General features: G+C 41.4%; 1 protein-coding gene across 1 annotated transcript in view; it reads right to left on the reverse strand.

Annotated features, from left to right (window-relative positions):
* The window catches only part of LOC126272962 (queuine tRNA-ribosyltransferase catalytic subunit), a 68653-nt gene that overhangs the window by 36130 nt on the left and 4568 nt on the right, over window positions 1-27955 (reverse strand). The window contains exons 2-3 of the mRNA XM_049976290.1: window positions 5778-5867; window positions 1872-2025 (exon numbers count right to left, since the gene is read on the reverse strand). Of these exons, the coding sequence (XP_049832247.1) occupies window positions 1872-2025; window positions 5778-5867 (244 nt within the window). The remainder of the gene's footprint in view (window positions 1-1871; window positions 2026-5777; window positions 5868-27955) is intronic.

A 27955-nucleotide genomic window follows, 5' to 3' on the forward strand; every position in this document is an offset into this window, starting at 1 on the left:
CCAAGAAGAGAATATAAGCTTTCGAAATGTGGTGCTACAGAATTATGCTGAAGATTAGATGGGTAGATCACATAACTAATGATGAGGTATTGAATAAAATTGGGGAGAAGAGGAGTTTGTGGCACAACTTGACTAGAAGAAGGGATCAGTTGGTAGGACATGTTCTGAGGCATCAAGGGATCACCAGTTTAGTACTGGAGGGCAGCATGGAGGGTAAAAATCGTAGAGGGAGACCAAGGGATGAATACACTAAGCAGATTCAGAAGGATGTAGGCTGCAGTAGGTACTGGGAGATGAAGAAGCTTGCACAGGATAGAGTAGCACGGAGATCTGCATCAAACCAGTCGCAGAACTGAAGACCACCACCACAACAACAACATGATGAAGTATGGTACAGCATTCAGAAAAACAAATAATGAAGTAACATCATAACTTTGAAAAACTAACTCAGTAACAAAGACAAAAATTGTTGTAGAATGTATTTTTAATCTTGCCTTTTACATCTCTCTCTCTCTCTCTCTCTCTCTCTCTCTCTCTGTGTGTGTGTGTGTGTGTGTGTGTGTGTGTGTGTGTGTGTGTGTGTGAGAGAGAGAGAGAGAGAGAGAGAGAGAGAGAGAGAGAGAGAGAGAGAGAGGTCTTCCCAAACCCTTGATTCAATTTCAACTAAATTTGGCACAGAAACAGCAGGCATAACGAGAATCAGCACTGTGGCATTTATAATCTCCTGGCTCCAATAGGAATGGGGATACAGGCAAAAGCATTTTTTTCCAGTCCCTGGCTCATAGGCTACCCTTCATGACATGCATGTTGTGCGGGAACAATATTTGCCTAGCAAATCAAGCTGCTTTACAGGGCAACCTACATGCCTGGGGCAAGAAACAGTTTTCCATCTTGACACATACGCTGCCCTTCATGATATGCGAGTTGGAATACTATCAGCCTGCTTTGCATGGTAGCCTGTATGTCAGGGGGCAAATGAATAATTTTAAGCCCCTGATGAGTAGCCTGCCCTGCATGACAGTTGTGTTGTGGGAATAGTATCAGACTGCTTTACTGAACTGCGTTGCAGGGGCTACTTATGCTGATGATCATGGCTGGGGACAGGTTTAGATGGACAGAGGAGGGGATGGACTGAGCGAGATGGGCGAAGAAACGGACAACGGGAGGGGAGGAAGGTGGAAGGTGTAGAGGGGTAGCGGACAGGTTGAAAACTAAGAGGGAGAGCGGAGATGGAAAGCGAAACGGGGAGGAGGGTATGGTCAGAGAGAGAGAGGTTGGAGGATAAGATCAAAGAGAGGGAAAGGAGGAGATGACAAAACAGTGAGAGAGAGAGAGAGAGAGAGAGAGAGAGAGAGAGAGAGAGAGAGAGAGACTAGGGAGGGGGGGATAGACAGACAGAGGTAGGAGGATGAGTGGACAGAGGAAGAAAGAGGTAGACTCAGGGAGGAGGAGGAGGAGGAGGAGGAGGAGTGCTGTTTACAATATATGTGCTGAAAGCATATGCATGCGAAGGGATGAGGAATTGGCAAATAACTAAATAAATGAATTTTTAGAACAGACCTTGCATGTAACAGAATGCTGCAGTACAGAAATTGGGATTAAAAAAAAAAAAAAGAGGTAAACATCAGAGAGAGGAAAATTTGCTGCTCTGAACACATTATCTTAGTGTATTTTGTCATGACCACTTGGATTCCCAGTTATGAATTGGTAGAGTCGAATGACCCAGGACCAGTACTGTTTTGTTTTACCTCCAGCTATGTTTAGTAAATGTTAAACACAAATATTTTCCTCTGTAACTGCTACTGGATAAACAGATAGTTTCACATTTTACTGATAATCTTTCACTAGAAACTATTACTGAAGATACCAACCATTGTATGGAGACCTGAATTTTACGCCTTCTTCAGTGATTTCAGCGAGTTTCAACAGTGAGACCATCTGGAATCCACCAGAATCTGTCAACAAGGCCCTCTTCCAGCCCATAAATTTATGCAGGCCTCCTGCTTTTTTAATAACATCTGGACCCTGTGAAACAATAGGGACACACATATAACAAGACATAAAAACAACTGACAAAATGAGCGGTGCCTACTACCACATCCCAAATGGTGGGGCAATACTTCTTTAGTAACATGCAGAACAGACAAATAAGCATCTGCAAATATGTAGTTAATACTTTAGTAAATTAAGTGGATCAAAGTCATATCTCTATAACAACAGTATGGAGGTCTTTATATCTGAGTGTTTGTAGTAGATATGATGATCATAATTTAACATGAAATTGTGTTTTTGGATTAAGAAAACAATAGCAACACAGTACACACAAAAAGTTTAGCGTCATATACTTTCCCTTTACTTCAATGTAACACTTTATTTCCAGAAATGTACTGGAGATGGAACTAGTATTGTTTGGATAGAAAGGAGTGAAGGAGTCATCAACAGTATTCAACTGTTTGCCGGAATGATTTGGCAAAAAATGATAAAAATCAGGTACAGTGGAATGATTTCAAACTCATTTAGCCTAGATATGGGCAACACTACCATCTACATCTACATCTATACTCTGCAAACGTCTGTGATGTGCATGGCAGAAGGAACAACTAATTGTACCAGTTATTACGGTTTCTTTCTGTTACATTTGCATATGAAGTGCAGGAAGAAGGATTGATTGAATGCCTCTGTGCATGCAGTATTTATTGTAATGTATGTATACATTCTTCTCTCACAAATTTCAAACAATGAAAACTCTAGATATGAATATCAATAATGTAGGAAAAGACAAACTGCTACTTACCATAAAGAAGACACGTCAAGTTGCAGACAGGCACAATGAAAAGACACTCATATACAGCTTTCAACCACAGCCTTCACCAGTAAAAGAACACACACACACACACACACACACACACACACACACACACACAAGGAAGCAAGCACAGCTTGCACATGCACAACTGTCAACTCCAGCATTTCGGGCCCAAAAGCAACATTATGTGGGGTGCAAGCAGCAATCTGGGGGAGGTGGGGAAGGGATAATAGTGGATGGGTGGAGAGAGAGAAAAGAATGCTGTCTGCTGGAGTGTGCAGGGACGAGACCGTCAACAGGTGCAGCGTCAGGACGTTGCGGAGCAGGGACATGGGGGGAAAAAAAGGAGGAAAAATGAAGAGCAGCGAGGAAGAACGGGTGGATGCATTGGCAGAGGGCTGCAAATAAACAGGGTGGAAGATGAGAATGGGGAGGAGATGATAGGACAGTGGGATGGGGGTTGGGGACAGTATGTTACCATAAGTTGCGCCGGGATAATGAAGGGAGCAGAAAATGTACTGTAAGGATAACGCCCATCTGCACAGTTCAGAAAAGCTGGTGGTGGAGGGAAGGATCCAGATGACTCAGGCAGCGAAGCAGCCGTTGAAATCAAATGTGTTAGGTTCATATGCATGCTGTGGCACAAAATTGCTGTACATTTTCTGTATGAAATACAGCACTCAAATAACATAAAAAAGGGAAAAGAAGCAGCTGTGGACTTTGGTGACGGCACTTGGAACAAAACCTGAAATTTTCTTGAGCAATTTCTCTCCATAACAATGCCAAATTTTTAGTGGTGAATATGCTTCAAATGTTAACAAACTTTCCTATTTTTACTAGACTCTGCAACTGGTGAATGCAAAACACACTAGACTGGTATATCCTAAAACAATGAAATAACTTGAACACACTGAGTGCCTTAGGATGCTGCCAGCACATCAGAGCTGCCTGCTTTGGCCACTGGTAGCCACACAGCAGTCATCGTGTTAATAATAAAGAAATAGCTGTAATTTTAATAAAGGAAGTAACGTGTCACACACATTAGTTCTTATCTCTATTCACATTTGACTTTTGAATTTCACTACTGTGTGTTACTATGTCTGAAGTTATTGGAGTAACAACAGCATCTATTACTTAATTTCTTCATAAAATTTATTTTATATGTTACTGTACAGTACTTTTCTCCAACCATACTTGAGACACCATCTGCATTTTGTGAAATCTTTGCAACACTGTAAATGTTTTGCAAATGCAAAGTATCTTGAAACTGTACTTCATGCTTTACTTGCCTGCACATCACAGTTAGTTTGCAACAAAAATTAATGAGTAGGAAACTAAACTGCAGTAAAATATTAGGGTGAGCAGTAGGTCTGTTCATCCAAACAGCTTATGTTCCAGTAACACTACATTACAGAAGGGAATGCGAATGTCCCACACCAGTGGAGCTGCAATGAGAACACCAGTTTACTAAAGAACACACAAACCAAGAGCTCCATCTTAGAGTTAGATTTTTACAACAATTATTCATGGTACTGTTTAAGATATCACTTGACTGATGCATGTCCATAATTGGGAAGATGGCCCCAACAACTGACAAAGACTGAGTATACTTTGGAGTTGAAAAGTTGCAACACACAGTAATGGCGACAGCCAATACAAAACTCGACTGTAGTCTCTGGTTTAGAGGCCACTTTCTGATAATTCTTGAGGTAGTCATTGGCACTTCCACAATGCTGTGGCAATTGGCGGTAGTAAGGCACTGGAGATTCTAATGATTTCCTTTGTGAGAGCTCTGACTGATGGACCACTACTGTGGTCAGTACCAGGCCCAGAGGACTACAAAGAATGAACTACTCTGGCGCAGCTCGGCACTTTACCTACCCTGGCAGCACCAGGTTACAACTGGATCTATTTGTGGCCACATGGTCCCGCAGAGCAAGCAGGCACTTTACGGAAGGTTTGGGGAAAAGCATATTAATGAAGAGAATGGCTCATTGTCAGTGGCGAAGCACTTCAAGAGTAAGCAGCATTCATTGAGTAACATTACAGAGAGCATAACGGTATTGCACTTTGAGGATAAAGGATGGTGGTTGTCAAGTTTAGAGGAAATGAAAATATTTTGTACTGTAAAAATGAATGTGTTAGTGTGTTAAATGAGAATATAGAAATATCCAAGGGTTATTACTGGGCCCATTTTAGTGACGTCCTTAGGAAGCAGTCTCCAATAGCAGCTTTAGATTTAATGTTTTCTGATGATAATTCTATATGGATGCACATATTGCAACACAGGTGTAGTATTGGTTTTTAGAATTAATAGGACCTGACATGTGACAATCATAGATTTTATAAGAGACAGTAGCATCGTTGGGGACTGTGACATATGCATTGGAGGAAGGAACTACCTCTGGCAGGTGAAAGTGGCTGTCTTTAAGTTTACAACTATGCCTTGAGAATATAACACGCAACATGAGACTTTCCAGGAAGACATTTATTTTTGACAACGCACGTTTGCTGCTGGGTTTTTGCTTTTGGTGTATAATGGTACGAAAGCTTTAAGGTACGCTATTCTACAGGACAATGCAAATATTTTATATGGTTGTCAGTACGTGCATATTGTGATGTACTGATTCCTTTCCTTGTCTCATAGCACTTGATGATGGATAACACAGTCCGAAAACATGTTGTTGTAAAAATGTCACACTTGAGAGCTGGTGCAGCTCTGAAAGCAATCTGAATCGATTCAGTACGCTGGAATTCTATATCTGACCTAAAATTTCATGTCTCACCTGAACTCAATAGTGACATATTTAATCATGTGTAATGTTTTCCCCCTAATAAATTTCTGCTAAGCCTATATCAAAATATGATCATAATTTTGCTATATTTCCACCCATTTAGGGTACTTGAATTCAAAAGGTTTTTAACTGACAAGTTGTGTTTTATTAAATAACTGTAGACTAGTGCTAATTACCGGTCTTGTACCAAGATGGTAAGTATTTCCAAGGATAATCTGGCAATCAAGCTTTTCCAGTTGATCTGGCAGCAATCCTTTCAGTGTGCCCTAGAATACAAAATAACTAATTAATAAAAATTTAAACATATAAATTTTATTATTTTAACATTATTACAAATATTGGCATTTTAATGATATAAGCAGTGTTTGCAACAAGTGTTACTTTTTGATGCAAGAAAAGATCTTCCAACCAAAAAGCAGTAATAAAATTGAACACTGGAAAGTTGGATAGGTTCACTCTTTCACTGACAGGAAGAAAAGAGAAATCAAGAAACCGGAAAAAGTGGCAACTTAAGCCTAAATTATGCAACTATCTCAGGTCAACAAAGCAAAATCTGACAAGATAAAGCAAGTTGGGTGTTCAGCCAAAACTGTAAAACTCCTACGAAATTCATCTTGTCATCAACTGAAGTCGAAGCAAGTATCTACCTAAATTTACTGTAGTCCTCTCCCTGGTATATAGTACACAACTGTTAAAACTGATGTACTAAAACTTGTATCCCAATGCACAACATGTTTGTGACCCCTTTTTCCAAAGTACGTAGCCATGGGCTAGAGGACAAAATGCTGTAAAGGAATAGTCAGTACCATCTTGTTCTACCGTTGACATGTGACCTTCTGACATAACAGTGTGGTAATATTTTGCAGGGTAGTGGCACAATTTTGGCACTTTCTACCTTTCCTTGGCCACTACATCGGCTTTTTCACTCACTGCATCCAGGAATGTCCTGGTACCTATCCACTTCTGAAGGAGGAAATGTCCACGAGCATCTGTATTACTTTCTCCCTGAGGTAAATCTGATGAATTGCTTGGAAGCCACCGAGAGAATCACAGAAAACGAGAAAAATCTTTTCTCAAGCATGTCTCACTCCTCTAACGCCTATAAGACAACATAAAAGTCTGCACGTACACCATAAATTTACCTAGCAAGTGGATCCTGAAGATGATGGACAGCAAAAATGATTGCGCAGCCAAGAGAGCCCCTCTGCATTGATAAAGCTGTGGCGTTACTCTAAAATATTATCAAAAGTTTAGTAGCACCACATACCAACCACGACAGCATGTCAGAGACGAACTTACTGTCAAACAGAAGAACCCCACTCCATCTTACAAGCGGCATTACAAGACAGTGATAAAATCCTGTCAACAGCACTGTATAAATGATGGGACTACATAACAACCCTTCATTTGCTGTTATTCTGTGAAACCTATCATCAAAGCATAAAGTGCAATGACCTAGTTTCAGTACAGATTTGATCTGGACTTCTTGCAACTGTATGTCAACGGCTTTGTTTTATTATCTAGTTAACTTTTCTTATTTCTGAATTAACTGCTATGTATCATCCCTGCCTCTTTTGGTAGAATGTTTTGAAAATGACATTTGCAGTAATTTCTCTCTTAAAATCTGTCAAATCTAAATTGTCTTTGGACTTTGGGAGCAGCCAATACGGTGATTTTGACACTCTAGCGCAAATATCTGTCACATCATATTCTAAAATATAGTTTTTTTGCACAAATTCCAAATGGCCTTATTGTTCCCAAACACTTGTTAAACTACCGCTCCACTATATATGTTTGTTAGAATATGATTACATACAGCATGACTGGAAAGTGGTAAGTTTCCAACATTAACACAAAGACACCCCCCCCCCCCTAAAAAAAGGAAAGAAAAAAGAAAACTGGATCTCCTGGTAGGATGAATGATCAAAACAATACAATGTGCAGTGATAATCACGCTGGGAGCAAAGGAAGACTGTAAAAGGGGGTCAGACGTGTCGCACTTGCATCCCATGTCTTGTGCCTAACATTTTTTCAAAGGTTGAAAGCTTTGAGAAATGAACTTTCAGATTCCTTAGATTGGATGACTAGTTAAGTTATCACTAAATGGCCCAGAGATCTCAGGGATTCATTAAAATGATATTCCCCATTCAGATCAGGAAAGTTACTGTTCATATTGAACTAATTACAGAATTAGAAAGTCTCTCTTTGAAAGTTACCTTGAGAGACATTACTCTCTAGTACAAAACAATTGTCAGGACATCACCGAATACATATATAAAATAAACTTGGGAAAGGAATGGCTAGATAAAGATGAGCAAAGAAGTCCCACGGTGTTGAGCTGTTGGAGGATAGTATGACTCATAGTAGTATCATAGGCCTTTTCCGGAAGGAAGAGATTATGTATGGGGTGATGCCTGCAAAGGAAAGACTGTTGTATAACTGCCTACAGCAGTATCAGTTATCAACGTGGAGTGATATCCCCTGATGCACACTGAAAATTACTGAGGATTTGTATGGCTTCTGAGACCTTTTCTCGTTTAGTTGGTGAGAGCAACACTGTAACTACTTGGACACAAAGTCTTTCCTTGGTTTCATGTCGGTATTTAAACTGCTGCCTTCCAAGAGCCTGAGAACTGTTCCGCTTTATAAATGATGTTATGGAAATTCTAGAAGGAGAATTTCACTACCACTGGAACGGGATGCCAGAACACACAGTTGTGAATATTATCGTGGCCTGGTGAAGTGTCACCTCCTTCAGGCAATGCTGAATCCATGTCCCACATAATGGGCTGGTTACAGACATTACCATTTGCAGGACTGAAATCCCAACTACTTCTCTTAGTGACTGCTCACTTTCAGGAGGAGGTTGGGTCCCCATTGATGGTAGTAATAGTTAGAACATAGAATTCTGCCATGGTCTGGACAATGTTTCCTTATTTGTACAGACATTTCTCTCTCCAACAAGATGATGTTTGTATTCTTAGCCACAAAGAATTTGAGACTGCAATGAATTATACTTCTGATGAGTGCCAGCCAACAAAAGGAAAGTACACAGCCAGCTGGATTTAAAGTGTCTAGTTTGCCTTGCTGAGTGTATGTATCCATCTGGGTGGCTTTCTTTCAGGCAATGCTATTTCTGGTGGATTTGTACTTATTGGGGAGTGCCGACTGAAGTGCCAACTGTCAACCACTTCCCAATGAATTGTTTGTGTGGATGCACAAAAGCATAATATAAGAGTGGTGCAGAATGATCCTGCAGAGTGCACTGTGTCGCATGTTCAGAACACACAAATCTTCTACCAAGAAAAGACTCTCAACAGCTCAAATTCTGGGGCACATGGAAGTGGAGCCCTTAACCACAGTGTAGAGAAAATCTCCTGACTGGAATGTTAATATTAGGAAGAGGGTAGATTGCTACTAACCATTAAAATGACCCATATAAGCTGCAAACAGGCACAATGAAAAGACTGTTACGTGTTACAGCTTTTGGACAAAGCCTTCTTCAGCAAAGAAACCACACACCCATTCACACAAACAAGCACAAATCATGCACATCACTGCTACCATTGGTAGCTCCAACTGGAATAATTGCAGATAGATCTTTTAGCAATTAAAATTTGTGTAACAGTAACCATTGCTCTGATGGGGCCCCCCTTGAAACCTTAATTTCTCATAATTTATTTTTCTCAAAGAATAATGCAGTCACAACTTCAAGTGGTGTGACTGACTAAACAGTTCAGACAGAATAGTGATGTTGTGTCATACACATTTCTTTCTTTGTATGTAGGTCGGCTGCATGTTCTACATTGTACACATCTCTTGGAAGCCTTTGGTGGTGAGAACATAGAGCTAGAACTAGGAATAGTGCATAAGGTTTGGCGTGTATGGTGTCACATTAACGTAAATAAACAGTGCTGTTTAATATTTAGGCAATGATAGAGAACTGAAGGTGAAAATAAATGCAGGTGTCTTAATGAGATCACCATTCACTTGCTTCCTGGTGTTTTTCGAGTTTAATCCTCCTGATTTCCACTCTTTGTTTCCTGCTTGTAACATAATATTCATTATACCTCTTTCACCCCCTATATCCTTGCTAGAATTGAAAGTGTAGTAGCACCAACAGATGCCTTTATGGAAACCGATCAGCTGGTATGTCATTACAGTTTCTCACTGACATTACCTCGAATCGGACCACACCAGAATCTGGCATATAAGCCAACATGAGCCGTATTGAAAATTACTACAGAGTGTGATGTACTGCACATAAATAGGCAAAGACATCTATTACTGTATCATTACACTACCAGTGACAAACCACTGGAAACAGTAACTACTGTAAAATTCCAAGGAGTGACCATCTGGAGTGACCTGAAGTAGACTTTAGATGTAACACATCATTCTAGGAATAATAATGGGTTACACTCTTGTCCTAAACAACAAAAAGAGGATCAGTGTATTTAATATTTTTTTATTGATATTTAATTTACAGACAGCATAATACGAGGTAAGGGTACAACATATCTACAAGATGGGACAAAGAGTTTAGCGTCTCCACCCACTGTGGGCTACTTGCTCTTAGACCTAGCAGATCAGAGGTGTGTTGCTCCCATGGAAGAATAGGGTTCACAATATCAATAACAATAACATCTTAGAACGGAAAGAGTCTTAACACTGTCATTTTGATATTACTCATTCTCTCTGATGTTTTGCTTTGTCAAACTGGATTCACACTGTACAGTCTAATGGGATAAGACATCTGAAATTCGAGCAGTTGCAATACGACCGTATTGCAAATATCTGAGGAAAGTTACCTGTCAAAGTATAAAGAAGCTTTAAGAAACTGATAACTGAGAGAAGAAATTTTCTTGGTCAGTACAGAGATATGACAATAATTTCAGTTTTCTTTCATCCTCCAACACAGAAGACAAAGGAAAAGTCTACTATGAAGAACAGAAGTAATGATCTGATCAGCAGGTCTGAATAGTAATTAATTCACGATATAGGTGATCACAGAAACTACACTCCTGGAAATTGAAATAAGAACACCGTGAATTCATTGTCCCAGGAAGGGGAAACTTTATTGACACATTCCTGGGGTCAGATACATCACATGATCACACTGACAGAACCACAGGCACATAGACACAGGCAACAGAGCATGCACAATGTTGGCACTAGTACAGTGTATATCCACCTTTCGCAGCAATGCAGGCTGCTATTCTCCCATGGAGACGATCGTACAGATGCTGGATGTAGTCCTGTGGAACGGCTTGCCATGCCATTTCCACCTGGCGCCTCAGTTGGACCAGCGTTCGTGCTGGACATGCAGACCGCGTGAGACGACGCTTCATCCAGTCCCAAACATGCTCAATGGGGGACAGATCCGGAGATCTTGCTGGCCTGGGTAGTTGACTTACACCTTCTAGAGCACGTTGGGTGGCACGGGATACATGCGGACGTGCATTGTCCTGTTGGAAAAGCAAGTTCCCTTGCCGGTCTAGGAATGGTAGAACAATGGGTTCGATGACGGTTTGGATGTAACGTGCACTATTCAGTGTCCCCTCGGCGATCACCAGAGGTGTACGACCAGTGTAGGAGATCACTCCCCACACCACGATGCCGGGTGTTGGCCCTGTGTGTCTTGGTCGTATGCAGTCCTGATTGTGGCGCTCACCTGCGCGGCGCCAAACACGCATATGACCATCACTGGCACCAAGGCAGAAGCGACTCTCATCGCTGAAGACGACACGTCTCCATTCGTCCCTCCATTCACGCTTGTCGCGACACCACTGGAGGCGGGCTGCACGATGTTGGGGCGTGAGCGGAAGATGGCCTAACGGTGTGCGGGACCGTAGCCCAGCTTCATGGAGACGGTTGCGAATGGTCCTCGCCGATACCCCAGGAGCAACAGTGCCCCTAATTTGCTGGGAAGTGGCGGTGCGGTCCCCTACGGCACTGCGTAGGATCCTACGGTCTTGGCGTGCATCCGTGCGTCGCTGCGGTCCGGTACCAGGTCGACGGGCACGAGCACCTTCCGCCGACCACTGGCGACAACATCGATGTACTGTGGAGACCTCACGCCCCACGTGTTGAGCAATTCGGCGGTACGTCCACCCGGCCTCCCGCATGCCCACTATATGCCCTCACTCAAAGTCCGTCAAATGCACATACGGTTCACGTCCACACTGTCGCGGCATGCTACCAGTGTTAAAGACTGCGATGGAGCTCCGTATGCTACGGCAAACTGGCTGACACTGATGGTGGCGGTGCACAAATGCTGCGCAGCTAGCGCCATTCGACGGCCAACACCGCGGTTCCTGGTGTGTCCGCTGTGCCGTGCGTGTGATCATTGCTTGTACAGCCCTCTCGCAGTGTCCGGAGCAAGTATGGTGGGTCTGACACACCGGTGTCAATGTGTTCTTTTTTCCATTTCCAGGAGTGTATATTATATGCCATTTAATGATCAATCCTGCACACAGTTGAAAAACACTTCAGACTGATGACATGAAACAAATTGTACAAAGAGGATAATGGCCAGAAGTGGAGCAATGCGTTATTGACTTGCCCAATTTATGAAGCTCTCTTGAATAAATCAACCATTTTTTCTGAAATTGCAATTGTTTGTTTGTCTGTACTGAGGGTCACTGAACAATATTAAGTAAATATAATTCATCTACAAAAGAAGTGGCTTACAAAACACTTGTTCAACTTATTCTTGAGTGGGCTCATCAATTTTGGACTTAATCAGTTAGAATTAATAGTAGCAAGAGAGAAGATCCAACGAAGAGGGGCTAGTTTTATTATAGAATTGTTTAGTCGGCATGAGAGCAATATGATGAAGTTCAACAAACACCAGTGCCACATAGTACAAAAGTAGTGTTGCAGATAATGGAAAGATTTACTACTGAAATTCAGAGAGAATATGTTCCAGGAGGAACCAGGCAACAAATTACTTCCTCCCACACATGTCTCATGAAATAACCGTAACATGAAAACCTGAGAAATTATAGGTAATACTAAGCTTTGCAGACCATCATTCTTCCACATACCATACACAAATGGAACAGGGGATATGGTGGGGGGGGGAGGCGGGGAGTGTGGGGGAGGGGGGGGGGGGGGGAGGAGGAGGACAAATAATGGTCCACCACACACCAAATGATGGCTTGCGCAGTATGGATGCAGTATAGTAGTCTAGGTAAGATCAAAAACCTTCACAGATGCCTTAATGCATTCAGCTGGGTAGTGTCATCCTAACTGTGTGGTATTTCAGCACGCTGACTTGTGCCCCATGAGTCAGTTTGTCGCGATACTATACCCCACATGGACGATGCTACCCAACTGAATATCTAAGAACATTTTAAACTCATCAATTACTGGCAACAATGTAAATCACACGTTTTCAGTCTTATTTATCTGTCTATAGAGCACTAAACACCTCAAATATATGGTGAGTTGTTATTATTACTCATTAGTTAGTTAGTTATGTAGATCATCTGAATGATTATTTTGATCAAAATGATGTGGAAGAGTCATGTTACAGGATATGTATATGGTATTAGTGCTAACATTAATGAACACTGTTTTTTTAGTCCTACTCATGCAAATACATTTAAAAACAATGTGTATTTTTTTGCAGGCTACCAGTCTGTAAATGTGACATCAGTTTAATTTGTTTGTTTTCACTATCAGCAATTATATGAAGGGCACAAGTAGCTGAACTTAATTGAGAAGCTTAGTAATATGCTTCCTAGTGTTCAAGTTTTCATCAATACATATGCCCAATAATTTGGTGTGTTCTACCTGTTAATGTGATATATCAATTGTTGTTATGATTCTGTAGTACACAACTGAATATAATGTGTTTCGTCGGAATCAGGGGAGAGTTCATTTTCAGAGAACCACTTAAGAATTCTTTGAGAAACATCATTAACAATCTTTTCCTTTGCTTTCCCTCTAACGGGGTTTATTATAACACTAGTACCGTCTACAAAAGGCACCAGTTCTGCTTGTTAAATGTTAATTACTGTAACAGACAATTTGTCTAATACATGATGTGAAGAAGAAGGAGAAGAATGTTAAGTGGAAGGTCAAGGACATATATGAGGAACAGGAGTGGACACAAAACTGAACCCTGTGGGACTCCCTTTGTGATTTCTCTCCAGTCACTAAAATTTTTTACCCTTCCAGCATCATCTGAAGTACAACTTTCGGCTTTCTGTTCATTACCTGTGATTCCCACCAGCAGTGTGTACAGCATCAGTTCCATTTAAACGAGTTTTTCTGAGAGAGTGACTTGATCTACACAATCCAATGCCTTTGAACAACCACAAAAAATATCAAGTGGTAATATTTTATTATTTATTTATTATTTATTCCCGTGTGGAGTTTGCTGGTCTCCCATCGGGCACCTCCCCAGGTGGCGGATAGGGGACTGCTCACCAGATATGGTGGGTATCGGGGAAATAAAATAGCCGGGGTGGACCAAAACTAGCAACTGCTGCCTTGTAGTATGATATTGGCTTATCAAAGGCTAAAGGAAGAAAACCTTGAGTAAAAATTACCTGGTTGTCCGGGTTGGGGGTTGTGCAGTGGGCCAGCTGCTCACTCACATAAAAACATAAAAATGCTAAAAAACCTAATAATATGCCTCGGAAAAATTGGAACTTTGGACGACGAACTGGCGATGAGAAACAGAAAATTATGTTTGGATGCTGGAATGTACAAGGTATTTCCACTGAAATAAATTTACTACCTGCAGAACTTGACATGTTCAACATGGATGTGGTCGTACTTTCTGAAACAAAGAAGAAAGGCCAAGGAGAAGAAGAACTGGATAATTATGTACATATCTGGTGTGGGGTATCAAAAGCAGTAAGAGCCAAAGCAGGAGTCTCCATTATGATAAAGAAATCATGGAAAGAAAGAATCACAAATTAGACATTCATCAATCAACGTATTATAACTGTTGAAATGACATCATTTGCTAGGGAAGTTGTGATTATTGGCATATATGCACCCACAAACGACACAAAAGATAAGGAGAAGGATACATTTTGGGACACCCTCAGGGAGACTATTGAAAAAATCCCAAGAAGAAAGGAACTGATTATCATGGGAGATCTGAATGGAAGGGTAGGAATTAGAGAATCTTGTAGAATAGTAGGAAAACATGGAGAGGACGAATATAATGACAATGGGGAATGATTGATTGCAATTTGTGAACAATTTGATCTAAAAATTACCAACACATTTTTCAAACATAAGGACATTCATAAATATACTTGGCAAAAGAACACCAAAGAACTTCGTTCTATAATAGATTATATTATCATTAGGCAAACAAGTAGTTTCAAAGCAGTAGACGTCAGATCTTATAGAGGAGCCCGGTGTGGATCAGACCACTATCTAGTTAAAATAAAGTCTTTCTGGGCATGGAAGAATGCAAGGATGGTACAAGTAACATAAATAAAACGAACCAGACTGAGAAAGATGAAAATTTGCCTTTTATTATTGACAGCCTACAAGACGCAGGTATCAGAACACACTTTGCGGCCAGGATGGAAAGGAAACTGGTTGAATCATTTGAAGGAAGTACAGAGGAAATATATGACTATATAAAAGCTAATGTGAAAATCATAGCAACAGAGGTGTTTGGTAAAAAAGATAGCAACCACGACTGTGCAGCAGAGTGGTGGTCAGAGGAACTAGAGGTCCTCGTTAGAGAAAAACGAAATGAATTCCTTCAGTGGTTGAATGATAAATCAGAAGAAACAAGATCAATATACAAGGAAAAAAAGAATGAAGTGATGAAAAAAATAAGGATGGCAAAAAATGAAGCATGGGAAAGAACATGTGCCAAGGTGAATAGCAAATTAGGATTTGGGAGAGCAAAAGAAGCATGGTCAGTATTGAAAGGGCTTCAACAGGATACAAAAAGCAAAACTAATCTCCAACTGATAACACAAAAGGAATGGGAAGAGTATTTCCAAAAATTATTAAATGAGAACAGAGAAGAATATCTAGAAAAAGGAACTGTGCACGAAAAAGGAGGATATGAAGATGATGAGACCCAGATTTTAGAAAGTGAAGTACTTCAGGCTTTGAGAACAGGAAAGAATGGTAAATCACCGGGACCAGGCAATATCAATCTGGAGTGTCTGAAATATGGTAGTGACAAAATTGTGAAACTGATAACACAGCTCTTCAACTAAATGATACATGGAGAGTCAATACCCAACGAGATGAAGCTAGGTTACATTAATACAATATTTAAGAACGGGGATCGCAAAAACTGTTCCAGCTATCGAGGAATTTGTGTTACAAACACATTATTGAGAATTTTTGCAAAAGTAATTAAAAACAAACTGGAAAAAAAAATTTAGAACCCAAGAAGAACAAAGTGGATTCACGGCTGGGAGATCATGTGTAGACCACATTTTCACATTACGTCAGATTTTGGAGAAACGTGGGGAAAAATCAAAAAATATAGGATTAATTTTCATACCAAAATTGATACTGTAGTGGGAACCGGAGGGGAGAAGAAGAAGAGGACGCCCCATGACCACCTGGATCCAAAATGTACAGCACACAATGAGGAGAATGGGAGCAGAGGAAGAAGACACACAAGATCGAAACACCTGGAGAATATAGATTAAGAATGGTTATTGTTTGTATTGTAATTTCCAAGTAAATTATTATGTTGGAGATAAGCCTCTGTAATGAGGAAAACCTCAAAATAATAAAAAAAAAAATATTTTATTAAATATGGCTTGTAACAGTTGATGAGTAAATGTGTAAATAGCATTCTCAGTTGGGCAACCTTTCTGGAATTGAAACTGTTATGTGCTAAGTATACTGTTTCTACTCCTGAGTACAGTGGAACCTTGCACAGCGAGCATAATTCATTCCAGAATCTTACTTGTAGTGCAAAACACTCATTAAGTGAAACAATTTATCCCACATAAATTAATGTAAAATACGACAATGTGTTCCATGCTGAAAAAACACTAAAATCTGTATATCATTCATGTCATTTATTCAAAGAAAATTATACATGCAGTATTTACTTTATTATTCACGATACATAACTAATTCTTTTTTACTTGGAAGCTATCTATAGTCATTTGATTCTACCAATGTTTCAACACATGGTGAGAATATTACACAGCATAATTGTCAAATAAATTTGTAGCATGCGTAGCCACTCTTATCGGTATGACGATTTTCAATGTATGATGCAACCAATTCCCTTGCTTTCAGCAATTCCCTTATTGTGCCAGAAGATTGCTACTTTGTTGTTAACACTTCCACTTCCTATTCCTCCTCCTCCTCCTCCTCCAACACCATAAGCTCTTTGGTGGTCATTTCTTGGCTGTGATCTTCCACAAGCTCATCAATATCATTGTTATCCACTTCTAGTTCAATACTCTTGGCCAAAGACAATTTCGTTAACTACGGACTCCATAGGTACCGACTCAAATGCCTCAGTCACATTCGACAACACACTCCAGCTGTAGCTTCTTCCAAGCAGAAGTGAGAGTTCTCTTGGTAGCCCCCTCCCATGCCTTTTCGATCATCTTGATGCAGGCAATGTTGAAGTGATATTTCTAAAGCTCTCTAAGAGTGAGGTCGGTAGCTACAGTCAATCCAAGCAATGCTCAAAGAAATCTTCAGTGTAGAGCTTCTTAAAGTTAGAAATAATCTGGTGGTCCATAGGCTGGAGTAACTGAGTGCTGTTAGAAGGCAGAAATTGGATCCTGATGAACTGACATTCAAGGGGGCCTGGAGAATGGGCAGTAGTGTTGTCTATGACAAGAAAGAAGTGCAGATTCATCTCAAGCAAACATTTTTTCACCAAAGGACCAAACACTTCACTCATCCTATCATAAAAAAGATTATGTGCCACCCAAGCCTTGTTGTTGGACCTCCACATGATATTAACCTGCTCTTCTGGACTTTACATTTCTAGGAGGCTCATGGAGTTTCTGAACGATAAACAAGCAGCTGTTCAATTTTCAAATCGTCGCTTGCACTGGCACAGAATAGCAGTGTGAGATGGTCTTCCATTGGCTTGTGACCGGACAATGCATTCTCCTCTACTGTTATAAAGGTATGCTTCAGCATCTTTTTCCAGAATAGACCCGTCTCAACACAAATAAAAAACTGTTGCAGCAGATAACCCTTGGAATCTTTGAGCATACTGAAGTTGCGGATGATGTTCTCTGCTGCCTTTGTGTCAGAGCTGGCTGCTTTGCTGTGCCTCACAATGGTGTGGATGACGATTCTTCTCTTAAGACTTCTCTAATCACTCGTGGCTTCCCAGTAAACACTTTTTTGACTGCTGTTGATCCTGGTTTTGTCTTAATGAGATCAGTGAAAATCATTCTTGCCTTCTCACAAATTATGTTCTCATTAATAGTGCCACCTTGCAATTGCTTTTCACTTATCCAAATAAGGAGCAACCTTTTGACTTTGTCCAGAATACAAAACCATTGTTTATATACTCTTGTCACTCCATTTGAAGCATCTAGCTCCTTAACCTTGTCCTTTCTCTTGATGATAGTGCAAATAGTTGATGTAGAACAATTGTATGTGTATGCTAAATCAGCAACACTCACACCACATTTCTGTTTTTCAATGATTTTACATTTCATTTCTACGTTCAATTTCTTTCTCTCGTGCTCAGCATTTCTTGGCTTTATCTTTGAGGATATTTCTATGAAAGTTATTAAAATTTTCACACAAAAAACACTGTGTGATCACAAGCTGCACTCACATGGCAGCAGAGCGCTGAACCCAGACTGCAGTATGTACTAAAGACATGTATGTGTATTCATATACTGCTGCTGACAATAAAAGGTCTTCATATTGTTGAACATTTACCCTGCTGTGCACGAATGGCTGGTGATGTCACACTAAATCGTCGTCACTCGTTACGCTAAACATCGCTCGTTAAGCGAGTCCTGTGTTTACAATTTGTTTGGTCGTTATACAAATTGAGCATTATGGGAGGTGCTAGTTAAGTGAGGTTCCACGGTACATCACTTTTTTTGAACATTTTGGAAAAATATGTCAGCAAGGAAATTGGACGATAATTATTTAAATCAATTCTTGTTATCTTTCTTATGAAGAGGTTTAACAATTCAGGCATTTTCCAGAAGAAAGGCTCATAGGGCAAAAAGGTTATTTGACATAGGACAGTTTAAATGCCAATTGAGAATCTACTCAATTGAGAAATAGTGACATCGGTCACAAAAACTAACAATGGTCGGGATAGTGGTGTGCTGACCACATGCCCCTTCGCCCACACATCTGGTGATGCCTTAGAGCTGAGGATGACATAATGGTCGGCTGCTACCATTGGGCCTTCAAGGCTTGTTCAGATGGTGTTTTGTTTCCTACAGGTTAAATACTTACATTTAATAGAGTTGAACAACAACCAGATACTAATATACAAGTATATTTTTATATGATATGTATACTACTATTAAGTAAAGCTTTCCATAGTACTAGATATATTAACCTATGTTTTAATGTATATGTATAACATTTATAGGTCCTTTTCCCATTAATCAGTCTCAGTAGGTTACAATGAGCAAATATTTCTTTCATCAAATGTTATTTTAACTCTCACAACACACTAAAACATAACAGCAATAATATTTGTAATAATACCTAAGATCAGGGGATCCTCAGAAAGGTATAAAAATGAAATAACAGAAAGTAACTGGTAACAAAATACAGCTACACAAATAAAATACCACTGTTTCGTATCATGTTCCATAAATTATGGTCAACAGTTTCTCTGGTGTGGTTTCTCCTCTTCTTTTTCTTCTTCTTGCCTTGCATGGATGTCTATTTTCTAAATAAAATCTGGTTGCTAGTATTATACATGGATTTCCAATTTGAATAGAGAAAGGTATCAATTGGGCTACATCCTATACAAAAAGGTTTAGGAACTGTCTAAAGAGTGCCCGAGCTTACCCAGGAGCAGAAATAAATTCAGAACACAACCTCTTAGTTGAAAAAATACAAGTGAAGTTTACAAAAGCGAGGCGAGGTAAAGCAAAAGAAAGATTAAACTTTGATACTCAATGAGCTACGTAAGGCTTCAGTGTTGGAAGACACATTTATGGAAAAATGAGAGGGACTGGAATGACAACTGTGTAAATGACAAATGGATAAAAATGAGGGAAGGGCTCATGAACTCTGCCAAAGAAGTACTAAGAATTAAAATGACCAAAAGTATCAGGAAAGAATGGATAATGGAAAATATGTAGAAAAGATGGAAGAAAGGAGAAAGTGGAAAAATGTGGAAAATGAAGAAGGCAATAAGAGATCAAAGAAATGGAATAATAAATTAAGAACAGAAACTGAAGAAGCAATAGAAGGATGGATGAAAGAGAAATGAAAGGAAATAGAAAAAAACAGAGAGTGGGGAAGTATGAAATTGTGTACAGATTGGCTAGGGAGATAGTTTTTGAAAGTAAAAGGAGGAAGACAAACACCAAAATAGGAAGAGTGGATGATATATTAACTGCAGAGCCACAGCAGATTTTGAGCAGAAGATACAGAATGTCTGGATAAGATGGATCAACTACCAAATGAAATAGAGCTTGACGGTAAGGAATGTGTGCCGAAATATGGAAAGGATTACAGCATCTTGGAAGCAGAAATAAAAAAGGCACTGAAGGAGGTGAAGAATCAGAAGGTATGTGCAATTGATAACTTGCAAGTAGAAGTGTTGAAGAGTTTGGGAAACAGGGGAAAGAAGGAAATAGTCTTTAATGAGATACACAACAAAGGGAATTGGCTTCATGACTTTATTGCAATGGTAATGATACCAACTGAGAAGAAAAAAAGAAATACCAAACTATGCAAAGAGCACAGAATTATCAGTCTAGAATGAGACTTGCCCGCGAAAGGCAAAGGTCCCGAGTTCAAGTCTAGGTCCAGCACACAGTTTTAATCTGCCAGGAAGTTTCATATCAGCACACACTCTGCTGCAGAGTGAAAATCTCATTTTGGAAACATCCCTCAAGCTGTGGCTAAGCCATGTCTCCGCAATATCCTTTCTTTCAGGAGTGCTAGTTCTGCAAGGTTCGCAGGAGAGCTTCTGTAAAGTTTGGAAGGTAGGAGGCGAGGTACTGGCACAAGTAAAGCTGTGAGGACGGAGCACGAATCGTGCTTGGGTAGCTCAGTTGGTAGAGCACTTGCCCGCGAAAGGCAAAGGTCCCGAGTTCGAGTCTCGGTCCGGCACACAATTTTAATTTGCCAGGAAGTTTCTTATCAGACTAATTTCTCATGCAGCTAAAGTATTGCCGAGAGTGCTGAATAGATTGCTATGTGGTTAGTTGTATAGATGGAGTAGGGAGGAACTGTTCAGATTTAGAAGAGGAAAGGGAACAAGAGATGCTGTGGGCCTGTTAAGAATCAAGGGGAAAGACATGTTCAGAAGTATAGAAAAGCTCATGCTTTTTTATTTTTATTTGGAAAATGCTTCCAACAGAGTACTTTGGAACCAGCCTAATGTATATTCTGAAGAGGAAAGAATTAGATTGGTAGGACTGACAATTGGTACAGAACGTATATTGACAACAGAAAGTAAGAACATGGATTGGAAGGAAGCAGCACTGGAAGGGGTGTTAGATAAGGTTGTTGCCACTTCCCTTTATTGTTCACCTTAGACCAGGAAGAGATTATTGCGAAAGGCTTAGACAGAAAAAGAAGAGCGTGTATTGGTGGAAAAAGAATAGAATGTATACAGTTTGTTGATGACATGATATTAGTGGCAGAAAGTGAACAAACTGTAAATAAAGTGCTAAAAGATCTGAATGATGCTTTTGTCGAATACAGGATGAGAATCAATATTGCAAAAACAACAAGTATCGTGATTGGCAAAGAAAGGAGACTGGCACATATTACGACAGGACAAGTTATTATTAGCCAAGTAAGAGCATTTAAATATCACCGAAATACAATGACTATGATTGCTGATGATTTGAGAGGCTACTAGAAGGTCAAAACACGCAATGGTATAGTGAAGGTTTGGTTTGGTTGTTTTACTGATTAAAGGGACCAAACTACAAGTTGGTGAAATCCCTCCTACCTAGAACATGCAAGTCAACAAAACCACACACCAAAGAAGGGCCTAGTGCACGAAACCAAAAGAAAGAAAAAAAACCCTATGTCTACCGAAGGTCAACAAAGCCTAAGAAAAGAACAAGAAAGAAAGGAAAAAAGGTGGGTGAGGTACCCTTCCAGGGAGCAGCCGGGGGCCCCCTAAAGCAGACAGCTTGCCAAATACCACAGACACCACAGTCAACGACATCCAAAACAGAATAGTAACATAGACAGGGTGAGACAGGAAAACTGAGGAAGAACAACAAGTCATACAGAACATGCAAAAAGGTAGAAGAAGAGCAAAATAGGGGGGTAGGGCGAGGACTGGGGTGGACCACCAAACCCAGCAAGCTGCTGCTCTTTAGGGGCAGAGGAGCAAACACAGTGTCCAGTCAACCCCTTTGTGGGCTGACAAGCCTCAGGCGCCATCCCTTATAGAGAACGGATAAACTGTAAAACCTGGTCAGCCGCTGAGGCATTGTCCGCTAACAAGTAGTAAGTCAGGAAGATTAAGAATCCGCCAGAGTGGCTAGATTAGGGCAGTCCAGCAGAATGGGGAACACCATCAAACGGGCACTACAGTGACAGTGGGGTGGATCCTCGTGACAGATTAGGTGACCATGAGTCAGCCAAGTATGGCCGATATGGAGCCAACAGAGGACGATGAGGTCCTTGCCTGCATGGAGGGCTTCCACGAAGTCATGGTCTCCTTTAACACCTGCTTGTTTAGCAGACTCAGTGTATGCCATTCCGTATTCCAAATCCTTAGAACTTGACAGCGTACTACCAATCGAAGGTCCAATACCAGAATACTAATCTAAAAAAGACATTTGGCCAGCCTGTCTAAGAGTTCATACCCCGAAATGCGAACATGAGCCAGGGCCTGGACAAACATCACAGAGCATCCACCTTGTTCAAGGAAGAAAAGGGAATCGTGGGCAGTCAGGACTAAGGCATGGCAAGGGTAAGAGTTTGTAAACTGGTCAAAGAGTTTCTAGAGATGAAGAAGGACTCAACATTGCAGGAATGGATATGCTCAAGAGCCAAGAGATGGCTACCAACTCTGCAGTGAAAATAATTCAGCTATCCAGCAAGGAGTGGCTTTCATTACATCTTCCAAGAATGTAACCAAGGCTAGCATGACCAGCAACCATACAGGGATGACTATAGACCACTTCCGAACCCTGAAACAAGCCGAAAACAGAGAAGAATTGTTGGCAATGGGACTTAGGGTCAGCTGAGTCTTTCGAGCCATGTGACAGGTCAAAACAGAGCTGTGGGTGAGGCATGCACCACAGACATATATGGATGTGGGCATGGAGAATGGATGGTAGAGGGGAAAGCTGGCATTCAGAAAAAAGAGGAACTGTATACAGATGGTGATCATAACCACAGACCTGGGCTGCCATCACAGAAGGTGGATCTCCATATCTGGAAAGAGTAGACGGTAGTTTGGGTGCTTCAGGGAGCAGATGATGCATAATGTACAAATGACAACTGTTGTCAGCACAGAACCCACAATGGTGGAACCCCTGTCTTCACCCCACAATGGTATATTGGGTCCTGCCTCTGTAACAGGCCGAGCCGTATGTGAGATTCCAGTAATCAAGACAGGACTGGACCAAAGCGGTATAGAGCCATATCAGAGTACAGCAGTCCATCTTCCAGATGGTGTTACTGAGGCATTGAAGGGCAATGAGGTGTGACCAACATGTCTGCTTTAGTTGACGAAAATGGGGAAAACATATCAACAGGGCATCATATGATAAGAGTCCATCACACTAAGGGACTGGCTATCAAGGTACAGATCTGGATGGGGATGGACTTTACAGTAAGGGAAGAAGTGCATTACACAAGTCTTGGCAGCCAAAAAATGGAAGCCATGAGTGAGAGCCCAATACTGTGCTCAGTTGCTCCCTTCAGCCTGTGTTCAGCAATGCCCATCGTGGCTGAATAAAAATAAATGCAACAATCATAAGTACACAAAGACTGGGACACTGTAGGCCCCGCACCCACTACCTGATCACTGAACCACAAAAAAGAGAGGGACACTCCAAACATAACCCCATTCTCTTGCAGATGAGAGATCTATGGGAGGCACCAACCTGCTTCTGAAAAGTGCAAAACGAAAGTAAGTTCCGAATAAAAAATGGGGGCCGGCCTTGGAGCCCTACTCATGTATGGTGGCAAGGATTTGTGGCACCAAGCAGATCAGAGAAGGTGTTGATGATGGGGAAAAAGCCATTCAGATAACAGACTCCAGGTGGACTAAATTACCTAAGTAGAGCGGCCTCGGTGAAAACCACCCTGGATTGAGCAAAAAAGTCCCAGAATTCAAAGATGCAATACAGCGTACAACTCACCACACAGTCAAGTAACTTGCAGAGGACATTGGTTAAACTGATCGGATGATAGCTGTCCATCTGCAGAGGACATTGGTTAAACTGATCGGATGATAGCTGTCCATCTGAAGAGACAGTTTACCCAATTTCAAAACTGGAAAAATGAACTTTCTTGCCATTGGAAAGGGAATACCCCCTATGCTCCAGAGACGGTTAAAAAGGGCAAGTATATAAAGTTGGTTGGCCACTGATAAGTGTTGAAATATTTGGTTGTATATCCGGTCTGGTCCAGAAGCATTGTCACAGAAGAGAGCAAAAGTGCCAGTTAATTCCCATTTGCGAAATGGGGCATTATAAGGCAGCAGGTGGTGGGGAATGAAAGATAAAGGGAGTCATTCCAGATGGCATTAGAGAAGATAGAACATGGGTGAATAGTGGCCCATTGCTGGGGCTTGGGTGAAATTCTAAGCAAAGTGCTCAGTGATAAGAGTCCGGGCTGGAGAGGATAATACCACTCAGGGAAATTCCTAGGACACCTGTGGGAGGACAGCGGCCAAAGATGCACCTTTTATCTGTGAAGAGAGAGTGTGCGGCACTATGAGAGTGACACAATAATTGCTCCCGACAAATGTGTTCCTGGCATTTAAGAAGATAATGGATCCTGGCACAAAGTCGTTTAAAGGGTAGGACGTACTCAAAAGATAGATGCTATATGCAGTCTTGGAGAGCATGATAGTGGTCTTTCATAGACATACAATTTCGTGGATCCACCAAGGGACAATCTTTCATCAGGGAGAAGGAATTGCAGAAGCAGCTGCCAAAAGGATGATATTGGTCAGATTCCATACAGACTCATCATCACTGTCATGCAGTGGAGTGGTTGGGATGGCAACCAAGGAAAAGGCATCCTGACCTGCATTCGTAAAGACCCATCTGTGAGGGCATCCAGGAGAGTGATGCTGGAGAAAAGATAAGATGATCAAAAAATGATTGCTGTCGCATAAATCGTCATGAACTCCCCATGTACAGAGGGGAGGAATCCAGGGCTATGAATTGAAAGATCAAGGGCTGCGAAAGTGCCGCGTGCCACGCTAAAGTGTATGGGGCTCCAGTGTTAAAAAGAGGCAGAGATTAAGCACTGCCAGCAGGTCTTCAACAGTCCTTCTCTGGTCAGTGGTTTCAGTATCACCCCACAGAGGGCTATGATTGTTAAAATCCCAAGGAGAAGGAAGGGTGTAGGGGGAGGGGGGGGGGGGGGTGAGACCTGTCTAAGGAGGGCAAGGAGAGCAGGAAGAGTAGGAGGTCAGTCTGGGGGAGATAATGATTACATATTGTCAGTGCAGAGTCTAAAGGAATCTGAATAGCCGCCGCTTCCAGTGCAGTACAAAGAACCCGGGAACTAATAACATCCATGCCAGACCAATGTACAGACAACACCGGAAGCTTGCAAAGGGCCGATCCGGTTCCAGCAGAAGACTTGGAAACTGAAGAGGTGGTGAATGAGTATCCAAAAAATGAGAGACTTTAAATACAGCAGAAGCTACAGAGTAGAGAGGAAGAAGAGAATGCAATTCTGGAAGATGGCGATAATAACCATTAGAATTGCATTGGCGATAAGTGGCTGTCACCAGTAAGGACGGAATGTCATGCATGAATGTAAGATCGGACCCTGATTGAGAGGTAGGGAGCCACATGCCCTGGGATGTGGAGGGGAGGGGGGGCTCATCCCAAGACTTAAGCTGCTTCTTCTTCTTCTTATTCTGCTCCTCCTCCTTTTTCGAGGGTGAGAAGAGGTGTGGATGGAAAGAAAGCAAGTTGCAGCAATACCAGAATCCAAAAGAGAACAAGTGTCCTTGTGGCCCACTGAGCATGGGCAATCTATCTGACATGAAGCAACATGCTTCTTGTATCCCAAAAGGGTGTCAGAGAAGAGGGTTTCTTCTCTAGGTGAGGTGAAGGAGCATTTCTGTGAGAGGAGGGAACAGGAACCACCAGGGATGAGGACAGGGAAATCAGGACAGGATGGAGGTAAGGAGGAGGAAAAGAATAACAGAAGCAAAGGTAGATGTTCAAAGTACCAGATGGAAATGATCTAATTTCTGTAAGGCCTCAGAGGACAATAAATAGCTGAGAGTCAAGAGTTTTAAATTCCTAAATCTCCCTTTACTTTTTATAGATTGGGCAATCTGGCAAGTAAGGATAATGTGGGCAAGAACAGTTCACACACTGGGGTGGTGGGGTACAAGGAATCCCTCCCCGCAAGGGCGGCCACAGTCACTGCAAACGGAATTCACTTCACAGTGTGAAAACATCAAACCAAAATGTAGACGCCAGAAACAGCACATGGGAGTTGGTCTTCACATTGTAATGGTAAACCATAACTCTGACGTTTCTGGAAGAGTATACCTCTCAAAAGCCACGATGAAAGCATCAGTATCAACACGATTATCCTAATGTCCTCTCTGGACTTCCCAGACGAAATAAATGCCATGCCATTCCATATTAGTACGAGTTCCTCGTGCGATTGAGGGAGGAGGTCCCTGTCAAAGATAACGCCTTAGGTCATATTTAAGGACTGATGAGGAATGATGTTCACTGGGATGTCTCCTAAGTGCTCGCACACACAAAGGGAAGCTGACTAACTGGCAGAAGAGATTTTAATCAATATGAAACCAGATTGTATTTAAATTAGTGAGTCAACTTCACCTAACTTATTTCTGGCATGTTCTGCAAAAAAAAAAAAAAAAAAAAAGAGGGGGGGGGGGGGGCAGTTTGGTATCAGCGAAAGTCTCTCCATCTGTCGTAAAACAAACTAAGTAAGGCAACCAGGTAAGTGAAAGCCGAGGAAGCAAAAGCAGGAGCAGAGGGAGAACCATTCCTGACTGAAGAGATGACTGCACAAGAGCAGCCAGAAGTATGAAGTTTAGTACACTTTATGTACAGAGCATACACGCTGGTGCCTCCCAATTTGATCAGGGGCTCACCCCGTAGGCACCACCTAGTCGGCACAAGGGCTGTGTGGCATGACGGTCATTCCTGGGAGTTCCAATGCCCCAAAAATACAAGCGACCACTTCTTGGCACACAAGAGGCGGTGCAAGAGGCGGTGACAGCTCAGGTACCAAAAGTGTGATCTACGTGTTGTCTGGGGCCTCAGCCGGAAGGGTACATATCAGCCCCAACACAATGACATGTGCTGATCACCTGGTTGGGGTGGTCGGGGAGCATGTGTGTGTGTGGGGGGGAGTCTGTCTACAGTGAGGAAGGAAGGCAGAAGAAGAGGAAGCTCTTTCCCAAATGGCTCACACTATGGAAACAATTTAGAAAGGGAGCTCAAACCACATGGTGAACCAGAAACAAAAGGGAGAGTGGAAACATGAGTCCAGACCAAAAAGAAATACAGGATGTGGAAAGAATAAGTAAGGAAAGAGTGTTGAAAAATGCTGGTGAGAGGACAAAGGAAGAAGAACTGGCTGTGACATTCACTGAGACAAGAGTGTCTGCTGAGAGATGCTTTGGAAGGTCATGGGAGGAGATTGAGAGATGATAGATGACATAAAGGGAAGTGGAGATTGTGTGGACCTGAAGAGGATGGCAGAAGGAAAAAGGGCATGACAAGTTATCATGTAAAAACCTGCCTTTGGGCAAATACTGATGATTATGAATCTAGACAATAGTAATGTGACAAAGAAGTGTCTAATGAAGTAGGTTAATAACTTTCTTTTGAATTTGTTGGGATCCCATGTTTTTGCTTTACCTTGTAAAATGGGCCAATGCCAGACTATTAATTCAAAAGGTATGGGATTTGATCCCCAGTCAGCCCTAGCACTTTTATCTGTGTCATCTTTCACTTGTGGCAACTACTAGTTAATGTGAAAATTACCAAGTAAC

Source organism: Schistocerca gregaria, chromosome 5, assembly GCF_023897955.1.
Source record: "Schistocerca gregaria isolate iqSchGreg1 chromosome 5, iqSchGreg1.2, whole genome shotgun sequence".
NCBI lineage: Eukaryota > Metazoa > Arthropoda > Insecta > Orthoptera > Acrididae > Schistocerca > Schistocerca gregaria.